The 24,185-nt window shown below is 32.8% G+C and overlaps 1 protein-coding gene across 1 annotated transcript; it reads left to right on the top strand.

Annotated features, from left to right (window-relative positions):
- Positions 1–12,395: 12,395 nt before the first annotated feature.
- LOC125220249 (protein FAR1-RELATED SEQUENCE 5-like) lies at positions 12,396–14,225 on the top strand. The gene has a single exon (XM_048122409.2). It carries the CDS (start codon positions 12,411–12,413, stop codon positions 14,223–14,225), a length of 1,815 nt encoding a protein of 604 aa, XP_047978366.2. The 5' UTR covers positions 12,396–12,410.
- Positions 14,226–24,185: the final 9,960 nt, after the last annotated feature.

Below are 24,185 nucleotides of genomic sequence, written 5' to 3'. Positions count from 1 at the left end.
AAATACATAATTTAAAATACCCTAAATTAAATTATAGAAACTACTCTGCCGGCGAATCATCCCCGAAGTCGGTGGCGGTGCATCCAAGTTAGATCGAGACCGAATACCAAGTTGAGCTCTCATATGCTCAATGTCGTCCAAATGGGCTTCATATTGGGGAGGCGTCATTTTTGAAGTGTCAGCCACCGTGGCGAGCAGGTACATGGACATTAGGGTGTTCGAGCCCGTGCCCGTGCCCGAGCCCGCCTGGCTTGATTCACCGCGGCCCCTCCCCCTCCCCGTCGCTCTAGCCGCCTTCGCCGCCTTGGTCCCTTGCGGTCGACGTCGAACCGGAAGAGCCCCCTGCATCATCGGTTGGCGTGCCCTCAACCTCTTGTGAGATGTTTCCTGAGCCGCCCCCACTAGACGAGTATTGGCCACTCGTCGTGTGCTTCGTGCGTTTCAAGCTCGAGCTCGAGCCCGACTGGACACCGCCAGCCCACCTTTCAAGGTGGTGGACTTGCGACAAACATCGACATGCTTGAAATCTTTACCGGTGTCGTGTTTAAAGACCTGCAACGCCGCTCTCAGAATGTCGGCTCCACTGGCTCCACTTTGGTAATTCATCGCTTCTTCCCTGTATATCGCGCAAAATTTTTGACATCTTTGTCGCATCGGTCCCAATGACCGCGGAGCATCTTCACGTTGCGGCGGTGGGTCCCCTTCAGCTTTTTCGCGTTGTAAAGTTCGGTGACTTTTTCCCAGAAACACAAGCGGGTTTGTAGATTCCCGACGACAGGATCGTACGAGACAGTGACCCAAGCGTCGTACAGAGCCAACGTCTCCTGGCGGCTGTATGGATGACGGCCTACGTCTACCAGAACCTCGTCATTGCCCTCTTCCTCCTCGTCTCCTCGGCATTGACGTCGAGCCTGGCGGAGCCTCCACCTATCGGCCAGTATCCCAGAGTGCGTTCATCCGGAAAATTCTCCAGAATTTGGGATAATCCCGGCGATTGCCCGTACCTCTGGGAGGGACGATAGTATGCATCCTGGTGCATATTTTTTAGCACTAAATAAATCTGCAAGTATACAAAGTATATATAGTATGGGTAAAGGTCAGTACCGGGATATCGAACACGGGGAAGGCAAACACAAAGTGTCTATCAACTCAATTACTATCTGGAAGATCAAGAGATTTTGAAAACTTTTGAAAACAGGAAATATTTGAAAAAAATTAACAACTAAATGCAAGCAAAACACAAAGACAATCGATAGAGATAAGGGAATCCCAGGGATGTGCGTTCACAGTTATGGTTATACAAATTCCAAACTAAAATACCTTAGCACAGTTATTACTTTGATAGACGAGTCGCCTAGCTTATGCTCGTGCGATGCAAATGTTGATTACAAGATTAGAGTTGTCAATCCTAACACGTAACTCCAAATAGTTCCTAAGACCCTTGAAAAGTCCTCACTCTCAATTAACAGTGTCGTTTTAAGGGAAGCTAACTGTAGCGTCTACTAAGTGGATCTAACTCGCTAGAACTCTCTCACAATTATGAAGCAAGTTATATTAAATCATACACAATTGTGTCACTCAATCATGCAGCATCAAATTTACTTAGGGAAGAAACAAAGTAAAAATAAAACGGATATTAATTAGAAAAAGGAATTGTATAACCAAAGTCGTTACTAACACATCCCTAGAATCCTATAAGTTTAGTTACACATAATGAAATAAGCTAAACACATAGATTGAAGCGAAAACAATTTGAACATAAAACTAAAGCAAATAAAACCCGTAGGTTGAATCCTTGTCGTTCTTGATGTTCTTGAAATCCTTCTCCAACTCCTTACACAAGTGAAGTACTCTAGCTTTTGATCTCTATGAATTATTTTGCAAGTAGAAGATTTCTCTTTTTGATGAAGCTTGAGGTATTATTTATAGGGGAAAGTCATTCCATGTTGTAGAAGGAAAAGATCTTCAAAATATGGTAAATCTTGGAGCAAATCAAGGGCATCTTGGATTCGCCGCCTTTCTCCGGCGGGCCGCCGTACCTTGGCCGGCGGTCTCCACGTTGGAGTCCAGAGAGTCTGTTTCTCCGGCGGCGGACCACCGCAAGACTTCCAGCGGTTGCCCAGCGAGACTTCTCTTCCAAGCGTATTTTTCCGAGGCGGACCGCTGCATTGCTCTGCCCGCCGGGCGCCGGCGGTCGCCGTACACCTTCGCGGCGGTCGCTGGTCGCCGTCTGACTCCAGATTTCCAGACTTTGCGTTTTAACCCCCTTTTTTGGCTTAATTATGCACATTTCTCATAAAACACGTCAAAATACCAAAATAGACAAAATATGCAAATAATGGATGTGTAGAGTGAGTTTGACATAAAAAACGGACCAAATAGTGGTCTTAAAATAGTGCAAAATCCGAGCGTATCACATCCACATCAAAATGTGGTGTTTGGTGCGCCACCGGCATCATCGAGCCTTGGGTGCCCAGCGACGAACCGGTACCCGTAGTACCCAAAATATTGTACATGCTCGGCCAATCGCCAAACACGTTCAAGTCGAACCCGCTGGAGCCGCCGAAATTTCCGTCGCCAGACATTTTTTCAAAAATTGGAGAGAAAAGAGAGAAGATATTTGAGAGAAGAATAGATGAGTGTTAGTGTGTAGAATGGAGAATGAAAGATGAAGGAAGTATTTATAGATAAAAAAAGAAAAAAAAATTTGACCATTCGAACGGTCATATGATCGTTTAAAAAAAAATTATTTATTTTTTTTATTTCGAAAAATATAATTTAAAAAAAAAAATTTATGACGTCAAAAAACGACGCCCTCTCGCCGGGCCAGCGCGCGCCACGTGGCGCTGGCACGTGGAGAGACAGCTCGTCCCGTTCCCCTTCCGCGCGCGACGTGCGACGACATATCCCATCTCTGCGGGACGAGATGCGTTTTGCAACGCGGTCTCACCGCCGTCTCGTCTCGCCGGGACGAGATCGAGCTGGCGATGAGCCGCGCTGTGGATGCTCTAATAAGCTCATATGCAAGCTTATCTTTTAGTTATCCAGTCTTTTAACTATTGATAGCCTGACTTTTTTACTTCAATCCCTTTATTTAAGAGATAATAGGGATGTGATCAAATGCAAATCATATATTTAATTAGTGATGCCGATCTAGCCCGAAATTCATGGATCGACCCGAATTAACTGTAAAATTGCAGAGTTAGGGCCGGAAAATCGCAACCCATATTCAGAAGCGGGCTACACGGGCTAACCCGTTCGGGTAGGCAGGTTATGCAGGCTGGCCCGGGTGGGTTACGGGTTAGTCCACGGGTTGAGCATTTAATGTAAAAATATAATTAAAATTTTGGATTATATACTTATATGAAGTATATTTGGTAATATCAATATTAAATACAACATTGATATGAAGAATATAAGGTAATTATGTCTTCTCTCTCAAATTGAAAGTTAGGGTTACACGAAATGCATGATTTCCATTTAATTGTAGTTAGATTCATGTGTGCTATTAATTAAACAATATGTTTTTTTATCCATTTCGTTTCAATTTTCAATTACTATTGTTTTCTTTCTCTTGATCACTTTGATAATATTTTACTATTTGCGACAATATGCTTTTTTATAATTTAGAATATTGGATTTGATAGAAAGTAACATATAAGATTACTATTGATCCGAATAGCCCGTGGGTTAGCTCGAAACCCGAAGATTTAGGATTAGGGCTGAAAATTTATAAACCGAAAAATTATAATAGCCCGACAACCCAAGTGGATTGGCCCGAACCCGAGCGGATTAGCCCAATTGACATTCCTATATTTAATACAAACTCAAAACTTTAATTCTATCCATTAATTACAATAGAATTGTAGTTAATATTGCGTAGAATTTTCATATCAACAAGAGCTTGTATTTTGTCAACGGATGGTATTTTTGTAAGTTAAGTTTCTGAACGGTTCTTGCATTTCTAATTTCTCTCCCACCTTCCAAAACCGAAAATATTCACATCTTTAAAAGGATCTTAACACCAAAGGTTTTTCATTTCCAGATTTGTGATTTTCATTCCTAAGTTGAGTCGATTGTGAACGCAATTTGTTATTCAGATTGTGCTTGTTTTGCCGTTGAACCTGTGTTGAAATTATTGGAATTTTTGTTGATGTGTTGCATTGCATCACATGGCTGATCCTATGTTGACATTTGTAAGCTACGATTGATTCTACGTTGCAATTCTATTGGCATTTTTGTTGATTCTATATTGATATATATAGCTGTTGTACGAGTCCATTTTTTTCATTCTCTGTTGACATTTGGCTGCTTTGTGTATCAGTCTAATCATTCCAGAAGTGATTCAGCACGATTAAAACAATGGACACAAAATCTACAAAAAATCAACACAGATTTTTAGAATCAACATAGAATCAATGCGATTTCAACAAAATAATAAACATCAGCAAAACAAAAGAATCAACAAAATTTCAACGCAAAAAATCACCAACAATAGAACAAAAGAATCATTAAAATTTCAAAGCAAAAACTCAACACAGATTTCAGAATTCAACAAAAAAGCAACACGAACGATTCAACACAAATTCAACAAAAAAATCTACAAAAAATGAACACATATTTTTGAATCAATACAATTTCAACAAAATATTCAACATCGGCAGATCAAAAGAATAAATGCAAAAAATACCAGCAGCAGAATAAAAGAATCATTAAAATTTCAGCGCAAAAAATCTACACAGATTTCAGAATTCAACAAAAAAGCATCATGATCGATTCAACACAAATTTAACAAAAAATCTACAAAAAATGAACACATATTTTTGAATCAATATGATTTCAACAAAGTATTCAACATCAGCAGAATAAAAGAATCAACGAAATTTCAGCGCAAAAAAATCAACACAGATTTCAGAATTCAACAAAAATACAACACGATCGATTCAACACAAATTCAACAAAAAATTTTCATAAAATAAACACAAATTTTAGAATCAACAAAGAATCAACGCAATTTCACCGCAAAATTCCAGCAATTTTTTCGACGAAATGGAGTGAGAACGACTAAAAGACGAAAAGTTGGAATGAGGGGGAGTAATTGAAACGGTTTAATTAGTGTGAATAGTGGAAGAAGAGAGAATGACAAAATCGGGATTACACAATTATTCTATAATTAAATGATTCACAAAAGTTATTGAAATTTTAATCTGGAAACATAATAAGCGTTGATTTGTAATAATTAGTGGCTAGGATTAAAGTTTTGAGTTTGATTAGATATATGGTTTTCATTATATCACTACCCAAAGAGATAATATATGCAATTATTTATTTTTTAATTAGTTCCCTTTACATGATCTTAATAATTTATTTTTATATTTAAATTATAAAAACAATATTTTATTGATAAAATTTAAATTTCATAATTGAAATCTTAAAATTACAAGGTTGTCACTCTGCTTACAGCAAAATTATCCTAATATTATTGGTAATACTCTTGTTCTCGCTTCGCTTTCGCAATCGACTGAGCGATTTCCTCTGAATTTACCATACTTGTATTGAGAAATCAAATAAATATTTTTAGAGAGAAAAATGAGTGAGATAAATTTTTTTATGTGAAAGGGTTATTATTTGATTTTGGAATTAATTGAAGGTTAAAATATAAAAATTAAAATAATAAAATGGCAATATTTGGGGAAGTAAGAAAATTTTGTTGTTATTTAATATTTTTCAAAATTTTCCAATTTAAAATAAAATAAAAAATTCCAACAACTAAAAGGACGTTCACTCGCGGGGCGACTAGTGGCCATCCCTGGATGGCGCCACGTACCCCCCGGTGCATCGTCCCAATATATTGGGCTCTACCCCTCAAAGCAAGTGGCCCACCGGAATGAGTGACCTGCAACGATAGTCTGCAACGATAGTCTGACGTTGTCCCCTCCCAGCGGGACGGGCCAACACCCCATCAGGCTAACCGTTGCGAGTCTCCTATATTGCAAGCTGATACGGATATAAAACTCTTTTTAATCTCTTTATCTATTCCTTACTTAAGTAAAACTGACCCAGAATTGTGTGTTGGGTGAGTCCAACTCGATAATATTCTAAAGAGGTGTTCGAAAAAGATTTTATTGTTAAGAAACTCGACCAGTTGAAATTTATTCCAGAATAATAAATAAAAATTTTGAACTAGACAACTCTTGGGAAAAACTATTGTATTAATTAAAGAAAGTCAAATAGCAGACTTAATTTAATTAATGAATATTTATATCTTAAACACGAGAAATAATAAATTAAAGAGGTAATGACCTACTCGTAATTTGGGATTGGAGGGTCAGTCAAGATTATTTTAATGTATTGGCTGATAATAATATTCTGTTGGGCTTGTTTTAAATTGAGGCTGAATGTAATTAGTAAAAGACCAACATGTTTGGCTAAGTCCAACCTCCATGGATCTCTAATCAGACCCATTATAACTCTATATAAAAGGAGACTAGAAAGATGATTTTAATCCATTTTAATTATTAAAATTCGTTCCCCTCTCTTCCCGGGAGTGGGTGAAATTTCCAGTTCTCTAGAACTGAAGTTCTATCTTCTATCTAGTCAAGTCCATTCGATTGTGACAAGCATTGTCCACCCAAAGGTCATAATTAGAGTTCGAAAAACGGATAGAAGGTTCGTGGTTGAGTATGAAGAACTTCATGTAGAGAATGCGCAAGCAATCGGCGATTCTTTGGAAAATCAAATCGGTAATTCTAAATCGTAGAAATTCATGAATTAGGATTTTGATTCCTTATTTGACATTTATATGTGTTCTAACATGCAATTGATTGTTTAATATGTGATTAATTGATCCCATAATCGGTCAACTAAATTTATACGCATGATTTATTTGTTTATGCATGACTTCCGCAGTGCAAGGGGCACCAAACCCCAGCCGATTGGGGGTGCAAGTTTTGGAAGTAGAGAGCGATAGTTAAGTAGATATTGCCATGATTTTGGGACACTTTGAAATCTGTACTAATTGTCGAGCCATAGTATTGAGAATCCGCAAAATGCTTCAAAATTTTAACTTGGTCATGCTGTGACATGTGCACATCAAAGGGAACTTTGCTACTGATTATTTATCACATTATGCTTATATGGTGCACAAAAACATTCACGTGCTGGAGAATCCACCCACAGAGCTTAATATTTGGCTTCTACTACATGATAAGTTAGGTGTTTTATATATTTGTTAGTTTTTTTTATATTTTGTTCCAATTATTTATAAAAAAAATTTATTTGTAAAAATGTAAGGCATGTACATAGCACAAGTGTTAATACTAGTTTTTATCAAAGCACATCTTCCCAACTCACTCAATCTTCATCTCAGCTCAGAGGCATGCGTGGAGAGCCTTAGTATAAACCCTAGGACTATTAATTTTACTACTAAGAGCATGTCCATCGGTGCTCTTGTGCAAGGACGGTGTCCGTGCCGTCGGCAAGAGCAGACCCCTGCTGGCCGCTGTGCTCTTGCCAACGGCACGGCCCTACTCAATGCATAAAGCACGTCCGTACCAACGGCAAGAGCACGAGCAGTCGACGTGGCATGCTCTGGTTGGCCGTTGGTTTATCATTTTTTATTACTAAATTTTTAAAAAAATCTGAAAAATTCAGATTTAATAAAAAAAATATTTTCCCACTTCCTACTAAAATATATCTGTTTTTCCACAGTTTTAATTTATTTTTTCATTATTTTACCCAAAATTCATACTTTCATCTATAATTACTCTCATTTCAAACACAAAAAAATGACACTATACCAAATAACTCTCTCAATCTCAATTTTAGGATTTTTATTTTATGTTTAGGATTTTAATTATGTAATTTTTAATTTTTTAGTATTTATAATAGTATTTTGCGTATTATTAATGCATTTAATGTTGTGAAAATGTTTTTAGTAATAGAAGTATTTAAATTAAATAATACAATGGTGGGACTTTGAACTTGTTCTTGCGGAAGAGCATAGATGTGGGTGTTATGTTCTTGACAAAGAGCAGGAGTAAAAAATTAATAAAAGTGGGTCAGGGCCCACATCCATACTCTTTGGCAAGAGCATGGACGGGGATGCTCTAATACATAACCTGATGGATTGACCCGTAATCCGACTGGGCCAGCCACAGTAACCCAACAATTCAAACAAGCTGACTCGAAAAAACCCAATTTCATATTTGGGTTGCGATCAAATTACAACCCTAATCTTATACTTCTTTCGTCCCGCAAAAGATGTCACACTTGTGGGATGACACGTGATTTTAGGAGGTTTTGTTTTGTGAGTTAAGTGGAAAGAAAAGATATACTCTCTCCATCCACAAAATATAGATCACTTTTGCCATTTTGGGACGTCCACAAAAAATAGATCACTTTCTAAAAATGGAAAGTTTATCTCTCATACTTTTCCCACTTTTTCTTCCCTCTCTCATACTTTACTCACTTTTTCTCCCTATCTCTTTTACTTTACATAATTTTTCTCCTCATCTCTTTTACTTTACTAATTCTACATCAAAACCCGTGTCGAGCAACAATAGATCTATTGTTTGTGGACGGAGGGAGTAATATTTATATTAATGTGAGAGAGAACTTTTACCATAAATGAAAATGTGACATCTTTAGTGGGACAAATTAAAAAGAAAAATGAAACATCTTTTATGAGACGGAGGGAATAATTTTTTGCTGGGTTGTATTGGGTCAATCTACGAGTTTTGGGCTGGATTGAGCCTTAACTCTAATACACGATTATTCATGGAGTACCATCGGGTTGATTACAAAGTTTAATTAGTTTATGTTCAAATTCCTTAATTTTGACATCTAGATATCTGAGCATGCTAAGCGTCTTATTTTTAATGTATAAAACTTTTTAGCAATTTTTCTTATCATATTAATTAATCTATCTTTCAACACTATAATAGAAAAAATTGCCAAAATGGACTATAGATAATAACAAAACGACAACGCATAGGAAGCTGAATTTTTTAGCTATGAGATAATTGATAAAATTATCAAAGTAGTAATTTTTTAATGTTGTGTGATTGACAAAAAAATTATGGAGTATTAGCTTTTTCAGCAATTTACCTTTAAAGAAATTTATGTGATTAAATAGAAAATAGATAATAAATAAAATAGTAAAGTGATTTTGGAATATTTACACTGGTATTGATTTAATTATTAATTATTTCAAATTTTTAAATTTAAGTAAAATATAAACTTCTTAATTAAAAATTTACAGTTATAAATGACCAAACAGAAAAAGTTCTCTTATTTACAATTAGTCTAATTTAATGGACGAACCCAAAAATGGTAAATTAGTCTTATGTTTAAGAGATTGAAAGGAATAATTTTTTTTACTCGTGTTGAGTTTCAAAAATTTACTCGCATTGTTTGGGTTTAATCTGTACAGATAAAAAATGGTATGTAATGTGAGAGATTTATTTGTAATATTACTTCGTACAACACTGTAATTGACACTAAAGTACTATAGTCTACAAGAGGAGTGATCAATTGTTAACTCATCATTTAATTGTTAACTATTAAGGCCATAGGATTTTAAAAAAAGTGTTATCTACAATTTGCCACATGTAATTTTTGTTTCTTTTAATTAAATCGAAAAAGAAAAAAAAAATTCCAAATTAGGGTTTTGGATGAAATGTGAATATAGTGTTCCGAAAATATCAACTCAATGCTTTGTGAATGTCAACACAATGCTTTAAGAATGTTAACCCATTGCTTATATTCACATTTTACATGTATTATATTGACATATTTTATATAGTATGTTGACATTTCTGCTTGTACGAAAAAATTTAAAAATTTTGAATTTTTTTTCAAATTTTGACGTCGCAACATATGCATGTATGATATCGTTGAAATTCTTATGAAATTATCTTTAATTTGATATATGTTATATGAATTTAAAGTTTTGAGATTTCTTTTAAAAGTTAGTTATAACTAAACATGTAGTTAATTGACATTAATACCCCTATTGATATTTTTTGGAATTAATCCTATGGCCTTATTGACGTTTTTCGTTGATCGTATTGACATTTAGGGATTAATGATCTAAGCCCATAATTTGAATATCTAATAACTATTTTTAATTATAGTTATCAATTAAGTTATGAGTTAGCAATATAACACTCCCCCCTAGTCTACAATATATAATTATAATTTGAGATACTTTTCATTCTCATATTGCAAAGATCATTGTTTTATGAGCTTAAATTTAAAATATTTAGACATAGAGGAGAGTAATCAATTGCTAACTCATCGTTTAATTGCTAACTACAACTAAATTAATATCATACTAGGATTTTAGAAATCTTATGATCTACACTTTGCCATGTGTAGTTTCATTTTTTATTTTTTAATATTAAAAAGATAATATCAACTATCAAATTTAGGGTTTATAACACAATATTAATACAGTATATGAAATACATCAACACAAAGACATGACTTTATCAATACAATTTCATATTGACATTGTAAAAGCATTGTATTGACATAATATGTGTCGTGTATTGATATAAAGCTGTTAACGAAATTTATGAAAATTTTGATTATTTTTTTCAAATTTTGACATCAGAACATATGTAAGTGGGATCTCATTAGAATCCTTATGAAATTATCTATAATTTGATATATGTTGTGCGAAAAAATAATTTATATCGAGAAAGTTATATACGTTTTAAAGTTATGGGATACTCCATTATTCAAAAGTTAGTTACAACTAATTTATTGTAAATTGACCTTAATACCTTATTGACATTTTTTGTTGATCATATTAACACTTCGAGACTAATGATCTAGGCTCTTGATTTAAATATCTAATGACTATTATTTAATTATAATTAACAGTTAAATATTGAGTTAGCAATATAACATTCCATAAGTTTAAATATATATGGGAGCACACATTATTTTATGTTATAAATTTGTGATCAATGGAAGGAGTGTTAAGTAAATCATATTACTTAAATTATATAATATCTCCCTTCGCAAGATCACGAATTTATAAAGTAAAATAATAAATTTTATGCACACCTATATTTAATTAAATATATATGTCTAAATATTTCAAATTTAAATGATCGTTGAAATCTGAGAATAAAAAATAGCTCAGATTATAATAATAATATTTTGTAGACGTTAGTATAGTCACAATTTAATAATATTTTGTAGACGTTTATATAGTCACAATTTAATAATACTAGTTTTACCACCCGTGCTATGCACGGGCCATAAAACTTGTAAAAAATTCTAAGATAAATGAACTAAAAATGTAGATGATAAATATTGTATACTTGTGCTTGCAGGAAGAGAATAAATGTCTAATTAAAAAGCACATTGTAAATATCAAGACAAATTTTACTATATCTATTTCCAATGAACAAATAATTTTTTTGAATTTTAAACGCAAATGAGTGGAATAAATAAAATATATTACAGAACAAAGATGAGATAATGATGCTTAGAGAAAAGATATGCTGCATAATGAATATGGGCGATTGTGAGCGATTAAATCACACGTAGGCCACTTTCCTTATTTTTAGAAATTTACCTACCGAATATAATTCCCTTTCATCTATCTCCATGTCAGCAATATTATTTATTTTCTTTTTTAACTTTCCTTTTTTCTCTTTTTAGTTATCGTATCTTTGTTTGTTTTATATACTACATGTTTTCTCCTAGGTTTTTATTTCTCCACAACTTTCAAAGTGCCGTCTCTCTCAAGGAGTGCTAGCATAAGGTTAGTTTTAAGCCTTGATCTTCATATATGCTTGGAATTTCTTACATAATTTACATGTTTTTTAGTTTTACTTGTTTATATTATATGCTTGATTAATTTTTTAAAAATAATTTCGTGTTTTAATAGTCTCTTGACTGAATCTATACTTGTAATAATACCAATTAAGAACCTCCGGCTTATCATAAAATTATCAATTTGTATTTTTTAATTATTTCTATTATTTTGTTTGCTTATATTAATATTTTGAATGTATTTTCTTAGTGTTTTGAGTGAAAATATGAACGATCAATTATATATTCCTGAAGTTGCAAATGATCGAAAGCCGGAAATTGGAATGAAATTTGGATCAATAGATGATGCGTTTGAATTCTACAATCAGTATGCACGTGAAGCTGGTTTTAGTGCAAGATATAGCAATAGTAGAAAGAATAAGATGACAAATGAAGTTGTTTGGAAACAATTTGTATGCTTTAAAGCTGGTCAAACTGATGAAGCTCGTTCAAAAAATCGAGCACCACCTGGTGGCCCAATTCAAATAAGAGCTCGTGGTGAAGTTAGAACTAATTGTAAGGCAAAGATCTCCATTGTCAAGCAACAAACTGGATCTGACTGGAGTGTTAGCGTCTTTATGGAAGGTCATAATCATGGACTCTCTACTCCGTCAAAGGTGCATTTACTCCGATCACACCGTAGTGTTTCTGCTGTGAAGAGATTGTTGACTCAACAATTTTCAGAAGCTAATATACCAACCTGTCAACAAATGCAACTATTGGAGATGGATTCTGGGGGGCCCGAAAGTGTAGGTTGCACAGAAAGAGATATCAGGAATTTAGAGAGAGAATTAAGGGATGAACAAAAGGGGATTGATGCTGAAACTCTTATAGAATTCTTTACTTCCGAGAAGGAGAAAAATTCATCATTTTTCTTTGACTATGAGACAGATTCAGAGAATATATTCAAAAGATGTTTTTGGGCAGATCCTAAATCAAGGAGGGCTTATGGAGCATTTGGTGATGTTGTTGTGTTTGATTCCACTTATAACACTAATAAGTATGGAATGATTTTTACACCTTTCGTAGGGGTTAATCATCATCATCAAACGATAGTTTTTGGATGTGGATTTCTAAGTGATGAGAAGACAGAATCATATATTTGGTTGCTTAATAAGTTTATGGAAGCTATGCCAAGTGATGCACCAAAAGCAATCATTACCGATCAAGATCCTGCTATGACGAAAGCACTTGCACAAGTTCTGCCAGAAACAGTGCATCGTTATTGTTTGTGGCACATATTGAACAAATTTCCAGAGAAGATTTCTCCAGTGACTTTCCGAGATCATTATCAGAGCATAAGGAATGTTATTAAAAATTCAACATCTCCTGAGGAATTTGAGAATGGATGGAAAGAGGTTATTAGATGTGCTAACTTGGAACAAAATAGTTGGATATTGTTGATGTATGGACTGCGGCATAAGTGGGTTCCGACATATTTTAGTCATGTTTTTTTGGCAGGGATGTCAAGTAGTCAGAGATCAGAGAGTTCACATTCATTTTTTAAAAAGTATGTCTCTCAAAAGAACTCATTGATGGATTTTATCACACGATTCAATCGGGCACTAAGACGCCAAAGACACAATGAGTTAGTTGCAGACCATGTTGACATGAATGAGCAACCAAAAATCAAAACAAATTGGCCGATGGAAGCTCAAATGGTTAAAGTGTACACGAAAAAAAAATGGACGGAATTTCAAGATGAAATGAGTCGAAGTCATGGTTACTTTGTGCAACAGACCTCTATCAGAGATGATATTGTGATTTACAATGTGATGAGTTTCCAAAGTAGTTCGTCCTCAAAACCAAGGCTACTGATGCATGATAAAAATAGTGACCATATCTCATGTAATTGTGGGAAATTTGAGTTTGATGGTATTCCGTGCAGACATATGCTAGCTTTCTTCCGTGTCAACCAAATATTTGAACTACCTGACAAGTATATCCTTAAGCGATGGACACGAGAAGCAAAGAGTGGTGTTGCTTATATATTAGATGATGAAAACTGCAATGATGATCCAACAAGATTTTTGATCTCACGACGAGCCAAGTTATCTTATAAGGCCTCAACACTAATTGATTATGCATCTTTGACTGACGAGGGGACAAAGTTTTTGGATGAACAACTTGATTACATACATGGTAAAATCAAGGAGATGGGTATTAGTCCAACAACTATGCACGGAAGTCAAACAAGGAAGAGCTTAGATAAAACCAAAAACATTGGTGATCCTTCTAAGATAAGATCAAAAGGATGTGGTAAGCGAATGTTATCATCAAAAGAGAAGTCAATTTTAAAGACTAGGGCTTGTCGTGGCTGTGGACTACGTGGTGCATCACATGATAAACGTAATTGCCCAAAGTTGCAAGACAGGTATGTGAATTATTGTTAGGATCCATTATTTACATTGTTTAGTTGTTTTAATGACCAATAAATTTAATTTACTGTTTTTGCTCTCATCTTTATATTTCAGATCAGTTGCAGATGACCATCACGACATCAACGAAAAATGAAAAAGCTTGATGTCCATAGCTAGTGATTTTTTTAATTCTGTTCGCTTAGTGTTGCTATGACAATATTTTAATCTTTTGATGGTTTTATTGTTTTGAAACAGATTTTATAAGAATGCATCTTATTTTTTCATAGTACTTCGTGCATCTAATTAATTTCATCCTTTCAAAGCCTATTGTATTCAAAATCTGAGTCCTTAATGATTTTCTTCCAAAACTTTTGAAATACTAGTTAAAAGTAATTGGAAACGTAGTTTTACATTGAGAAATTAAATCTCATTTAAATTATTAAATTAAAAAAATGTAGCACTATTTTTTAAGATCATCAAAACTAAAGAGTAAAACAAAAAAAACGAAGCTATTTTATTTGAACAGAAACTAACCATGAAATAGTCTAGTTTAAGTGAAGGAGAAAGTTAATTAGGAGTAGTATTCATGCGCCGGTAGAAAGATAAATAATGAAAAGGGACGAATCCATAAAGGAAAGCTATTAAAGAAAATAAATAATTTTGCTGACATGGAAATAGATGAAAGGGAATTATATTTTGTTAGTAAATTTCTAAAAGTAAGGAAAGTGACCTACGTGTGATTTAGTCGCTCACAATCGCCCATATTCATTATGCAGCATATCTTTTCTCATGATGCTTATATACATACAATTTTTTTAATGAATAGTAAAATAAGTTCATTAAAAAAAAACACAAATATTCATAAATAGGAACTTACACAAAATCGACAATTTAATAGTTCATAAGTTTTGAAAAACTTCTTTATAAACAATGTTAACAGTAGAATCACCATTGCTTTCATCTTCTTCATCTTTACACACCAAAATCTTCAAACCTTCATGACTTGTGACTCTTGATATAGCAACATACAGTTGTCCATCAAGAACATCATCACTTATAACAATAGGACTTTCAAAGGATCCACACACATCAGCTACAAAATATTGAGCAAAATTAGTAGAAAAAAAGACACAATATATAATTAGAGTATTACTTTCCAAATTAAAAGAATACAGATAATTTAATAAATTTTAAAAATATTACCAAAAATTTACTATAATAATTTAAACAACAATCTACATAAATTAAAAGTTGTATACATAACAATGAAGATTTTAAATAAAATATGAAATAATTAATAGTACTAATTTGAATTAGCTTCAATCTCTCAATTATTTATTGATAAGATAAAACAATAATAATGCCTTAGACTCTAGGGCTTGAGATTCAAGAGCCTCCCTATTTCCCGATGAAACTGACGGACCAATCCTTCCTCCTCTTACCCCACCTTCATCGCTGCCTCCGTGACTCGTCGGCCATGGTGTCGCCGGCGAGCGATCCCAGCCGACCATAGCTCCACCATGTCTCTCTTTCAAATTATTCTCAATTGGTGAACATAATTTTATCTCCCACAAAAGCATATGGCGAATCGACTCCATCTCCGGCTAAATCGAATGGTCTATACTCTGCTTACCGTCCAATCTTAGTCTATTTCTCACTCGGCCTCACCTTGCTAAGTATCTCTCCCTCAATCGATGTCCAGAATCAAATACCTCAAAACCCTAACCCCTAAAGCGCGAAAAAGGGAAGAACTCAAAGTCCTAACTTAGTTATGTTCGAGAGTGTCTACCAAATCGAAGATAGCATCATTTCAAAGGTGGATTTGAAGAGAATCACAGTTTCTTCACCAAAACCGAGCAATCAAATTCTCAAAGGTAACACAAATTTCACAACCTATGTATTTTTACTACTCAATCAATGTATGTTGCTTCAATAAGTTATCACTTATTACAAAGAATACAACATTGAATGGAAATGCATGTTTAGAAGCTGTCACTAATCGTTTCAAACAATGGGCAAATCACAATAATGTTTGTCGAATTCAAGTAAATTTAAAAAAATTTACACTGATAGGAATGAAATCACTAAATTAGGATTCATAATGAATCATAATATATTTATATCCTTACTAATCATAATAAAGATCTTATTTGGTGTAAAACAGTTTATTTGCAATATTCAAGCCTTGAATATTGCAAGGATATAGTGATTCATAACAATGGAAAATACAGGTTAGATTCTTAATGAATTATATAGGATTTGTGGTCATGATTTGACCTCATAACTCATTGTGTATGATTTGGACTATTTGACTATTTGACTCCTTCAGGTTAAATATTTATTCATTAGAATACATCAGGATTCCTTGCATATTTTTTCAAGCCTTGCATATGCTCTAATAACTTGAAAACAATTTGACTCCACCTATGTCATGTTCAATCCCTCAAACCTATGCTAGGGACATTAAAATACTATAGTTAAGATTCTGAATCATTTTGGACAATATTGTATGACTTATCAGCTTACATCAGGATTTATAGATACTGATGAATCAATATGCATATAAATTATTTTACTCATCCAATTCTAGAATTGCTTTTATGTTTAGTCTTCAATTATTAATACTCCTCTACTGACCTTCATGATATATTTCAATATTAAACATTGTCTAACATTAAAATACATAACAAGAGGAAAAAAAGAACAATAACTTAAAAACTTCATTATAAAATGAAGGGATAGCTCAACATTAAAAATTCTTTGGGAAGTTCTCATCTTACTAACTTGACTACATGGAAAACATGTACATGCCCTAAAAGCATCAAAAAATTGTCAAGTTCAGTTACAAAATCCAAAAACAACACAAAAAAACATAGGATGAATATTCTTTTAAGATGCAAAAAAGATAAAAGACTGCACGACATAACCACCAACTATGATTGCCCATCTAATTAGAACCAGCAATTTTCTCTTTCTTCTTCATCTGAACTTCATCAACATCATCAAATCCGTCAAATTCTAAATCCAAGCATCGCTTCACAGAGCATTTAACACCCCATTCATAATTTTTCGCATTAGAAACAGTGGACAGATCAGGTGTAACAAACACTTTCTGAGAACCCTATATTAATAATGAAAGTTAATAATAAAACAGGAAAAATAATTACAAAATAATCAAAATAGCTAAAATATAAACAGATATACCTCAACAACATCAACTCCGAAATTTAATTCAGATCCTTCGACGCAGCATTCACTGATATTCTCATTAGCAAGAGTGGACAGATCAGTTGTAACATAGGCCTTCTGAGAAACCTATAAGTAAAATGAAATCAGATAAAAAACAATAAGAACTTTTTCAAAATATAAAAAAATATAGCTAATGAATAATAAGAAAATATAAATACATCAGCAAGATCAGCTCCAAAAAGTAGATCAGATAACCTCGTATCAAATTTAAAGATCTGTTCACCCAAGTCTTTAGGAGTATACTTGTCAACTACTTCTGGGAGATTACAAACTTTGTTGACAGTAAAAGGGTAACTTCTGTAATACTCAATATGATTTTTTCAGCTGACCCACAAGACTCTCTTCAATAAGTGCAGGGATGGAATTCTTAGGAGCAACCAGCTGAAATAGAAATGAAACACACATTCTAAGCTTTTGTCATTCTTATCTTCAGGTAGACCTTGATAAACCCGAACACACCTCACTTTGATTGTGGAGTTGGTAATTGCCTTGCTGAGATTGTTAACACAGGTAATGAATGGAGCCATTATTTCAGAAGTACTCCTGTAAAAAAGCTAAAAAGTTAGTTCAATAACAGAGATATACTCATACAAACTCTATTATTTAAATCTCTTTACTCACTGATCTGCAGGTATCTATCAATAATACAGCAGTGAAGTCCTAAACTTAAAGTTACAAAGAAAGGTAATGAGACCCTCTATTCATTATGTAAACCATTTAGTAATATTTCCTGCCAAAAGACATTTATGTCCTTTTATGTCCAGAAACATTTTCAATTTGAGACTGATTTCACCTTTTTTTAAAAGTTAATAAGGTGTGAAAGAAGGCCAATTGAAGTGACAAAAGGATGGTAAATCACAATTCACAAAAGACAGATGGTCAAACAAATGTTTAACAATAGGGAAAAGCAATAAAATGAGGTTAGAACTCTTTCAGTAGATATAATACAACATATGACCACAGAATGATAGAGATTATAACATTTGAATGAATTAACAGTTAAAAGATTATAAAAATGAATGACCATTTAAAACCAGAAACAATTAATGTATAAAAAGAGTTTATGTAAAAAGATTAAACTATGAATGGACAGAACTTGAGATTTGCAGTGCTTGAAATCTTTGAGAGCTACCTAAAGAGAGCTTAGGAAGTGAATGGAATGGCTTGATTCAGGAAATTCAGGAAATGATAGAAAATGTGTAATTGAAGAATGAACAGGAAAGGGTATTTATAGAGATATATTAGGCAGCACTGCAGTGTAAAAAAGAACACTATTTCCAAAGAAGACATAATGATGAGAAAAACCCTTCACATGAAAAAATAAGAAATAACAAATATCCATTTCATATTGTGTCAGAAACTATTTAGATATTACCTATCAACCGTTTAAACAATAATGTAGTTTGGATTTTAATCTTCAGAGAAGGAAATATTTATAGAGAGAACAAATCGAGGCATGGACTACCTAGAAATATCTGCCACTTCCCAAGAAAACAGAATGATGAGAATGACCTTCCACTCAACTAAGTTTTGTAATTTATATGATAATAAAAATAATTCAGGAATATCAGATATGTAATACTAATCTATTTTCTTATATGGTATGTTTAATCTACTCTTGAACTCAGGAATATCAGATATGTAATACTATCTATTTTCTTTTTAATCAAATTTTCATCTACTTGAACTCAGGAATATCAGATATGTAATACTATCTATTCTCTTTTGAATCAAATTTTCATCTAATCACTTATTAAATTCAAATAATCACTGCAAAACGTTTTTGAACAATTCAGGAAACAGCTGCTCTTAAATGAATAATAAGGAAACATTAAAACCTAATTGCATTTGAATGTTCAATAAATGGGCCCAATCAGCACCAAATTAAATAGCTTATTTTGGGATTTTTTACTATTTAACAATAGCATTTATTGCAGGAATACAAATAGGGTTATATAAAATCCTAATAAACAGGGTTATATAAAACCCTAATAAACAAGAGCCGCCTCTACTATAGCAGAAAAAGGAGAGAGAGAAACCTTACTGTATAGAGGTGATTACAACATAATCATTTTATAGACCTGCAGAGGACTGATTCAAGCATGAGAGCTATTAGAGTTTACAACAGAATTTGCCATCATGGGAAGAAAAGAGAAAAAAGACAGATAAAAGGTATGTCATATATTCAATTTATTATGTCTACAAAATACTGATAATTTTACATATTTGTTTACAGATAATGTAAATACTAATGAAAGAAAAATTTACATATTTGTTTACAGATGATGTAAATACTAATGAAAGAGAATCTGTTCAAGTCTACACACAAACATAATTGAAAGAGGGGGAAGAAGAAGAAGAAGAAGAAGAAGAAGAAGAAGAAGAATATAATTCAACAGGTAAGAAATATAAATTGTTCAAAAACGTTTTGCAGTGCTTATTTGAATTAAATAAGTGATTAGATGAAAATTTGATTAAAAAGAAAATAGATTAGTATTACATATTTGATATTCCTGAATTCAAGAGTAGATTAAACAGATCATATAAGTATAACTTTTTGGGGTTTTAATGCAGATCTAATGACTTCAGATATCTCTTACTTAATAATTCAATAATAGATACATATAGCATAAATGGTCTGAAATTCCTTTTTTTTGTCAGATTTCATCATATAATTTTAGTTATTTTTATGAAAATTTCATAAATGTTGTTATATTTTGATTAATATTTTTCCAGTTGATTTTGGAACTTATCATAAATCATTTTTGAATGAATTCAATAGATAGATACAGATAGCCAACATATATAGAATAAATAGAAAATAATGGCACATTGAATGGCCTCTCTGATTGACAAATTTAATGACACGTGGTCCAGCCGCCTTCTCCTAGGATAAAGAGAGTGTTTCTGTAGAATGATCATAGAAGGGCACACATTGATGATGATGCACATTAGTAATATAATATTTTGTGTACCTTACAGGAACCAATGACTAAAGCAGAATCAAAATAGCTTTGTGAAGATGGAACAAAGATTGTTTCCAGTTCGTGCACAAACATAAATAACAAACAATTATAATATGAAAAGGTAAGAAACTTACAAACTATATGATTTCAATTGAATTTCTATTTGGTTTAAGACATTATAAGTAGAGAACTAACATATACACATTGAATTCCATCAAACTCAACTTCTTTTATTATGTTTTCTCAATACAGTCTTACTTTATTTGAAGTAAAGCTCTACTTGGTTTAAAATCAGGTTAGTATAGAACTACCAAATACACATTAATTCCATCAAATTATACTTGAATTGTACTGTTTTCTCAATACAGTCTAATTTGAGTTATATTCATTTATGATTTTAATAATAGTTAGGGAAGTGAATACTAATTATATTATTAAGCAAATGATATATATTTTATTTAAAATGTTGTATTAGTAACATCATTCCATAACTCCTGAATGTTTGCTTATATTTTAACTAATGATGTATTTAATTTTTCAGGTATGGATTGCAAAGATGTCTAAAGGAGCATGGAATGGCTTGAAAGAATGAAATAAATACATAATGTAATAGTAGTAAATAGTAAATATTGTAATAGAATAGTATATAGAAAGTAGGCCTTCATGATGGCAGATATAGGCCTGCCTCTACACAACTTTCCACAAAATGGCCGAAAATACTACAATCAAGCTACATTTAACAGGATTTATGATATTAACAGAAAATTGATTAAAAAAACATAAAAATACAGCTGTTATAATGCCCAGTTTCCCGCCAAAAAGGGCAAAACTGGCATTTAAAAAAGTTCCCCAAAAACTCTCACTTTATATATTGATAGATTTCAAATTTAAATGATCGTTGAAATCTGAGAATAAAAAATAGCTCAGATTATAATAATAATATTTTGTAGACGTTAGTATAGTCACAATTTAATAATGAAAATTGCTTACATGGAAAGCGTGTGGAATCGAAGGGTTTAGGGTTGATAAATGAAATTTTCAAATTAAGTGAACAAATAATTCAAATTAAATAAATAAAATCATAATCTACCAAACGAAGGAAATCTTAAAAATCCATAAAACAAATTTTGGCAAATTAAGATATTGTTAAAATAGAATTCGACCTATAATAGGCAAGGCTTCTTTTAATAGGTAGAATTAACGCTATAAAGATTTTGATTTCTACGTAGGTCTATAAATACAATGAACTTGTAAAAGTCATACATTAGTTTGAATTGAGATTGGAATTGGAATTCCAATAATGTGGATCAACGAAGTTGAAGTCTCAACAAAAGTTATAAATCAACCACTCTACCATATTGATTTCCCTCATCTTAGCATCAAATTCAATTTTTCCTTCCACACCATTTATTATGACTATCTCATAAATGTCGATTCTTCTTCTGGAGCCAAGCCACGGCTTCTTCCCTCAATGTCAGAAAAACACAACACCACTGCCGCCATCATCTTCCGAGAACGCTTGTCATACGATGCAGTCCAAAGAGCCATCATGGATCATATAGGAGGGGACAAGCACCTCTTGACCAAGCGCGTGTGGGAGAATGTGGTCAAAGCTATTGGAGCCGAGACAATACCTAAGTATGTCGAGTTAAATGTTGATTTGAGTATAGAGATGAAATACTCTTGCGTGCATATCATAGGCATTAACGACATGGCTATCTTGGGGCTGAAGATTTGCTTCGAGCCCGAGACCCGCTGCTGCATTTGCACCAAGGAGATCGGATTTGGTGGTGATACCGTGGGCTTAAGAATGCCGTGTGAGCACGCGCTTCACGGTGGGTGCATCGTGCGTTGGCTGAAGGAGAATCGCAATTGTTCGCTTTGCGTCTTCAAGGACCCAACCTTGGATTGCTTTGCCTTTTTCGATTTATTAGAACCATTTGGTATGTTATGTGCGGAGATTATTTCATGTTTTGTTTAATTTTTTTTAACCTTTTTTTTATTTTTTATTAAATTTTTTAAAATTTTTTATTCAATAAAAACTTGTTTGAGTAAATAATGAACTATATTCACTACATAATGAACTAAATGAACGTATATTATGAAGTAAATTTTTCGAATTCATTACATACCGAATTTACATCAACTGAAAGATAATTATGTCATGACACATTATGAATATAAACTAATGGAATGAAGTAATAAACTAATAGAATGAAGTAATAGCACGACTGAATAAAGTAATAAACTAACGGGATGAAGTAATAATGGAATGAAGTATAGCATGACTGAATGAAATAATAAGTTCATTACTACTGTTTGACGTTTAACACAGTTAACATTGCATTTCAATAAAATGTCATATTTACTTCATTACTAATGTTCATTTGGTTCATTATTTATTGAATATAGTTCATTACTACCGCTTACATTTAACACTAAAATTTGTTGTATCATTAATGTATTTCAATAACATGTCAAAATTACTTCATTACATACTTCATTTAGTTCATTATTTAATGAATATAATTAATTATTTACTCCGCCAAGTTTTTGTTGAAGAAAAAAAATTTAAAAAATTTAAAAAATTACAAAAATATATAAAAAATTTAAAAATATTTAAAAATTTAGAAAAATTTAAAATAAATTTTAAAAAAAATTACTCCCTCCGTCCCACATAATTTTACACAGTTTGACTTGGCACGAGTTTTAAGAAATGTAATAGAAAGTGAGTTGAAAAAATTGGTGGAATGTGGGTCCTACTTTTAAAGTATTGGTTTTATGATAAAATGTGAGTAGGAGTTAGTGGAATATGAGGTCCACTACCAAAAATGGTAAAAGTGAAATGGGTAAAATTATGTGGGACGGACTAAAATAGAATACTGGGTAAAATTATGTGGGACGGGGAGAGTATATTTTTTTAAAAAAATTTAAAAATATAAAATAAAATAAAAATAAAAATAAAAAAGTTTTTATTATATAAATATTAAATTAATTGTAAATTAATCCTAACCACAAGCTTAAGAAAATGGATGGCCCTAATTTGGTCTCTAGTTTGGTCTTTAAGAGTGGATTTGTGGATAATAGGACTATATATATATATATATATAGGGGTGCGTTAAAATGACAACACTCTTAAAATGACACTGTGACACCACGCTAGACTGCAATATTATATATGCTGGACTGCAATAGTATAAACGCTAGACTGCAATCTATAGATTGCAGTCTAGCGTATTGGATATTGCAGTCGGGAAAAATTGCAGTCTAGTGTATTGGATATTGCAGTCCGTGAAAATTTACCCTTGAGCAATTTTTATGATTGCCACATGGCAGCTTATTATTCGTCCACATGTACAAATGATTGGCTAGGAATGGTGGTATGGTGTTACTTTAAGAGGTGTTGTCATTTTAACACAACCCTATATATATATATATATAGAGAGAGAGAGAGAGAGTTGATCTGCTGCACACCCATTGTGAGCGACTTATGGGCGACAGCTGACGTGGCAATCTCACAATTAATTTTTTTTCCTTATCAAATTCGATTCTCCACTGTCTCGTATCATTAATTTTCTCTATAATATATTTATTTCTTCCATTATCAAGTTCTTGTTCTTGTGACCTTGTCGCCGCCATTGCAGATAGATTGCACCAAACCTTTAATCTCTCTATAAATTTCTCCTCCTCACTAAATATATTAATGTAATCAATGAATTTTTTCTCCATAAGATCGACACTTCCCTCAATTTAATGAATCAAACTATTCTTACGATTG

The sequence above is a fragment of the Salvia hispanica genome, chromosome 1 (assembly GCF_029641045.1).
Source record: "Salvia hispanica isolate PSC_SH4W2 chromosome 1, Shi_PSC_v1, whole genome shotgun sequence".
Classification (NCBI taxonomy): Eukaryota; Viridiplantae; Streptophyta; class Magnoliopsida; order Lamiales; family Lamiaceae; genus Salvia; species Salvia hispanica.
This window is presented reverse-complemented; position numbering and strand designations above follow the sequence as displayed.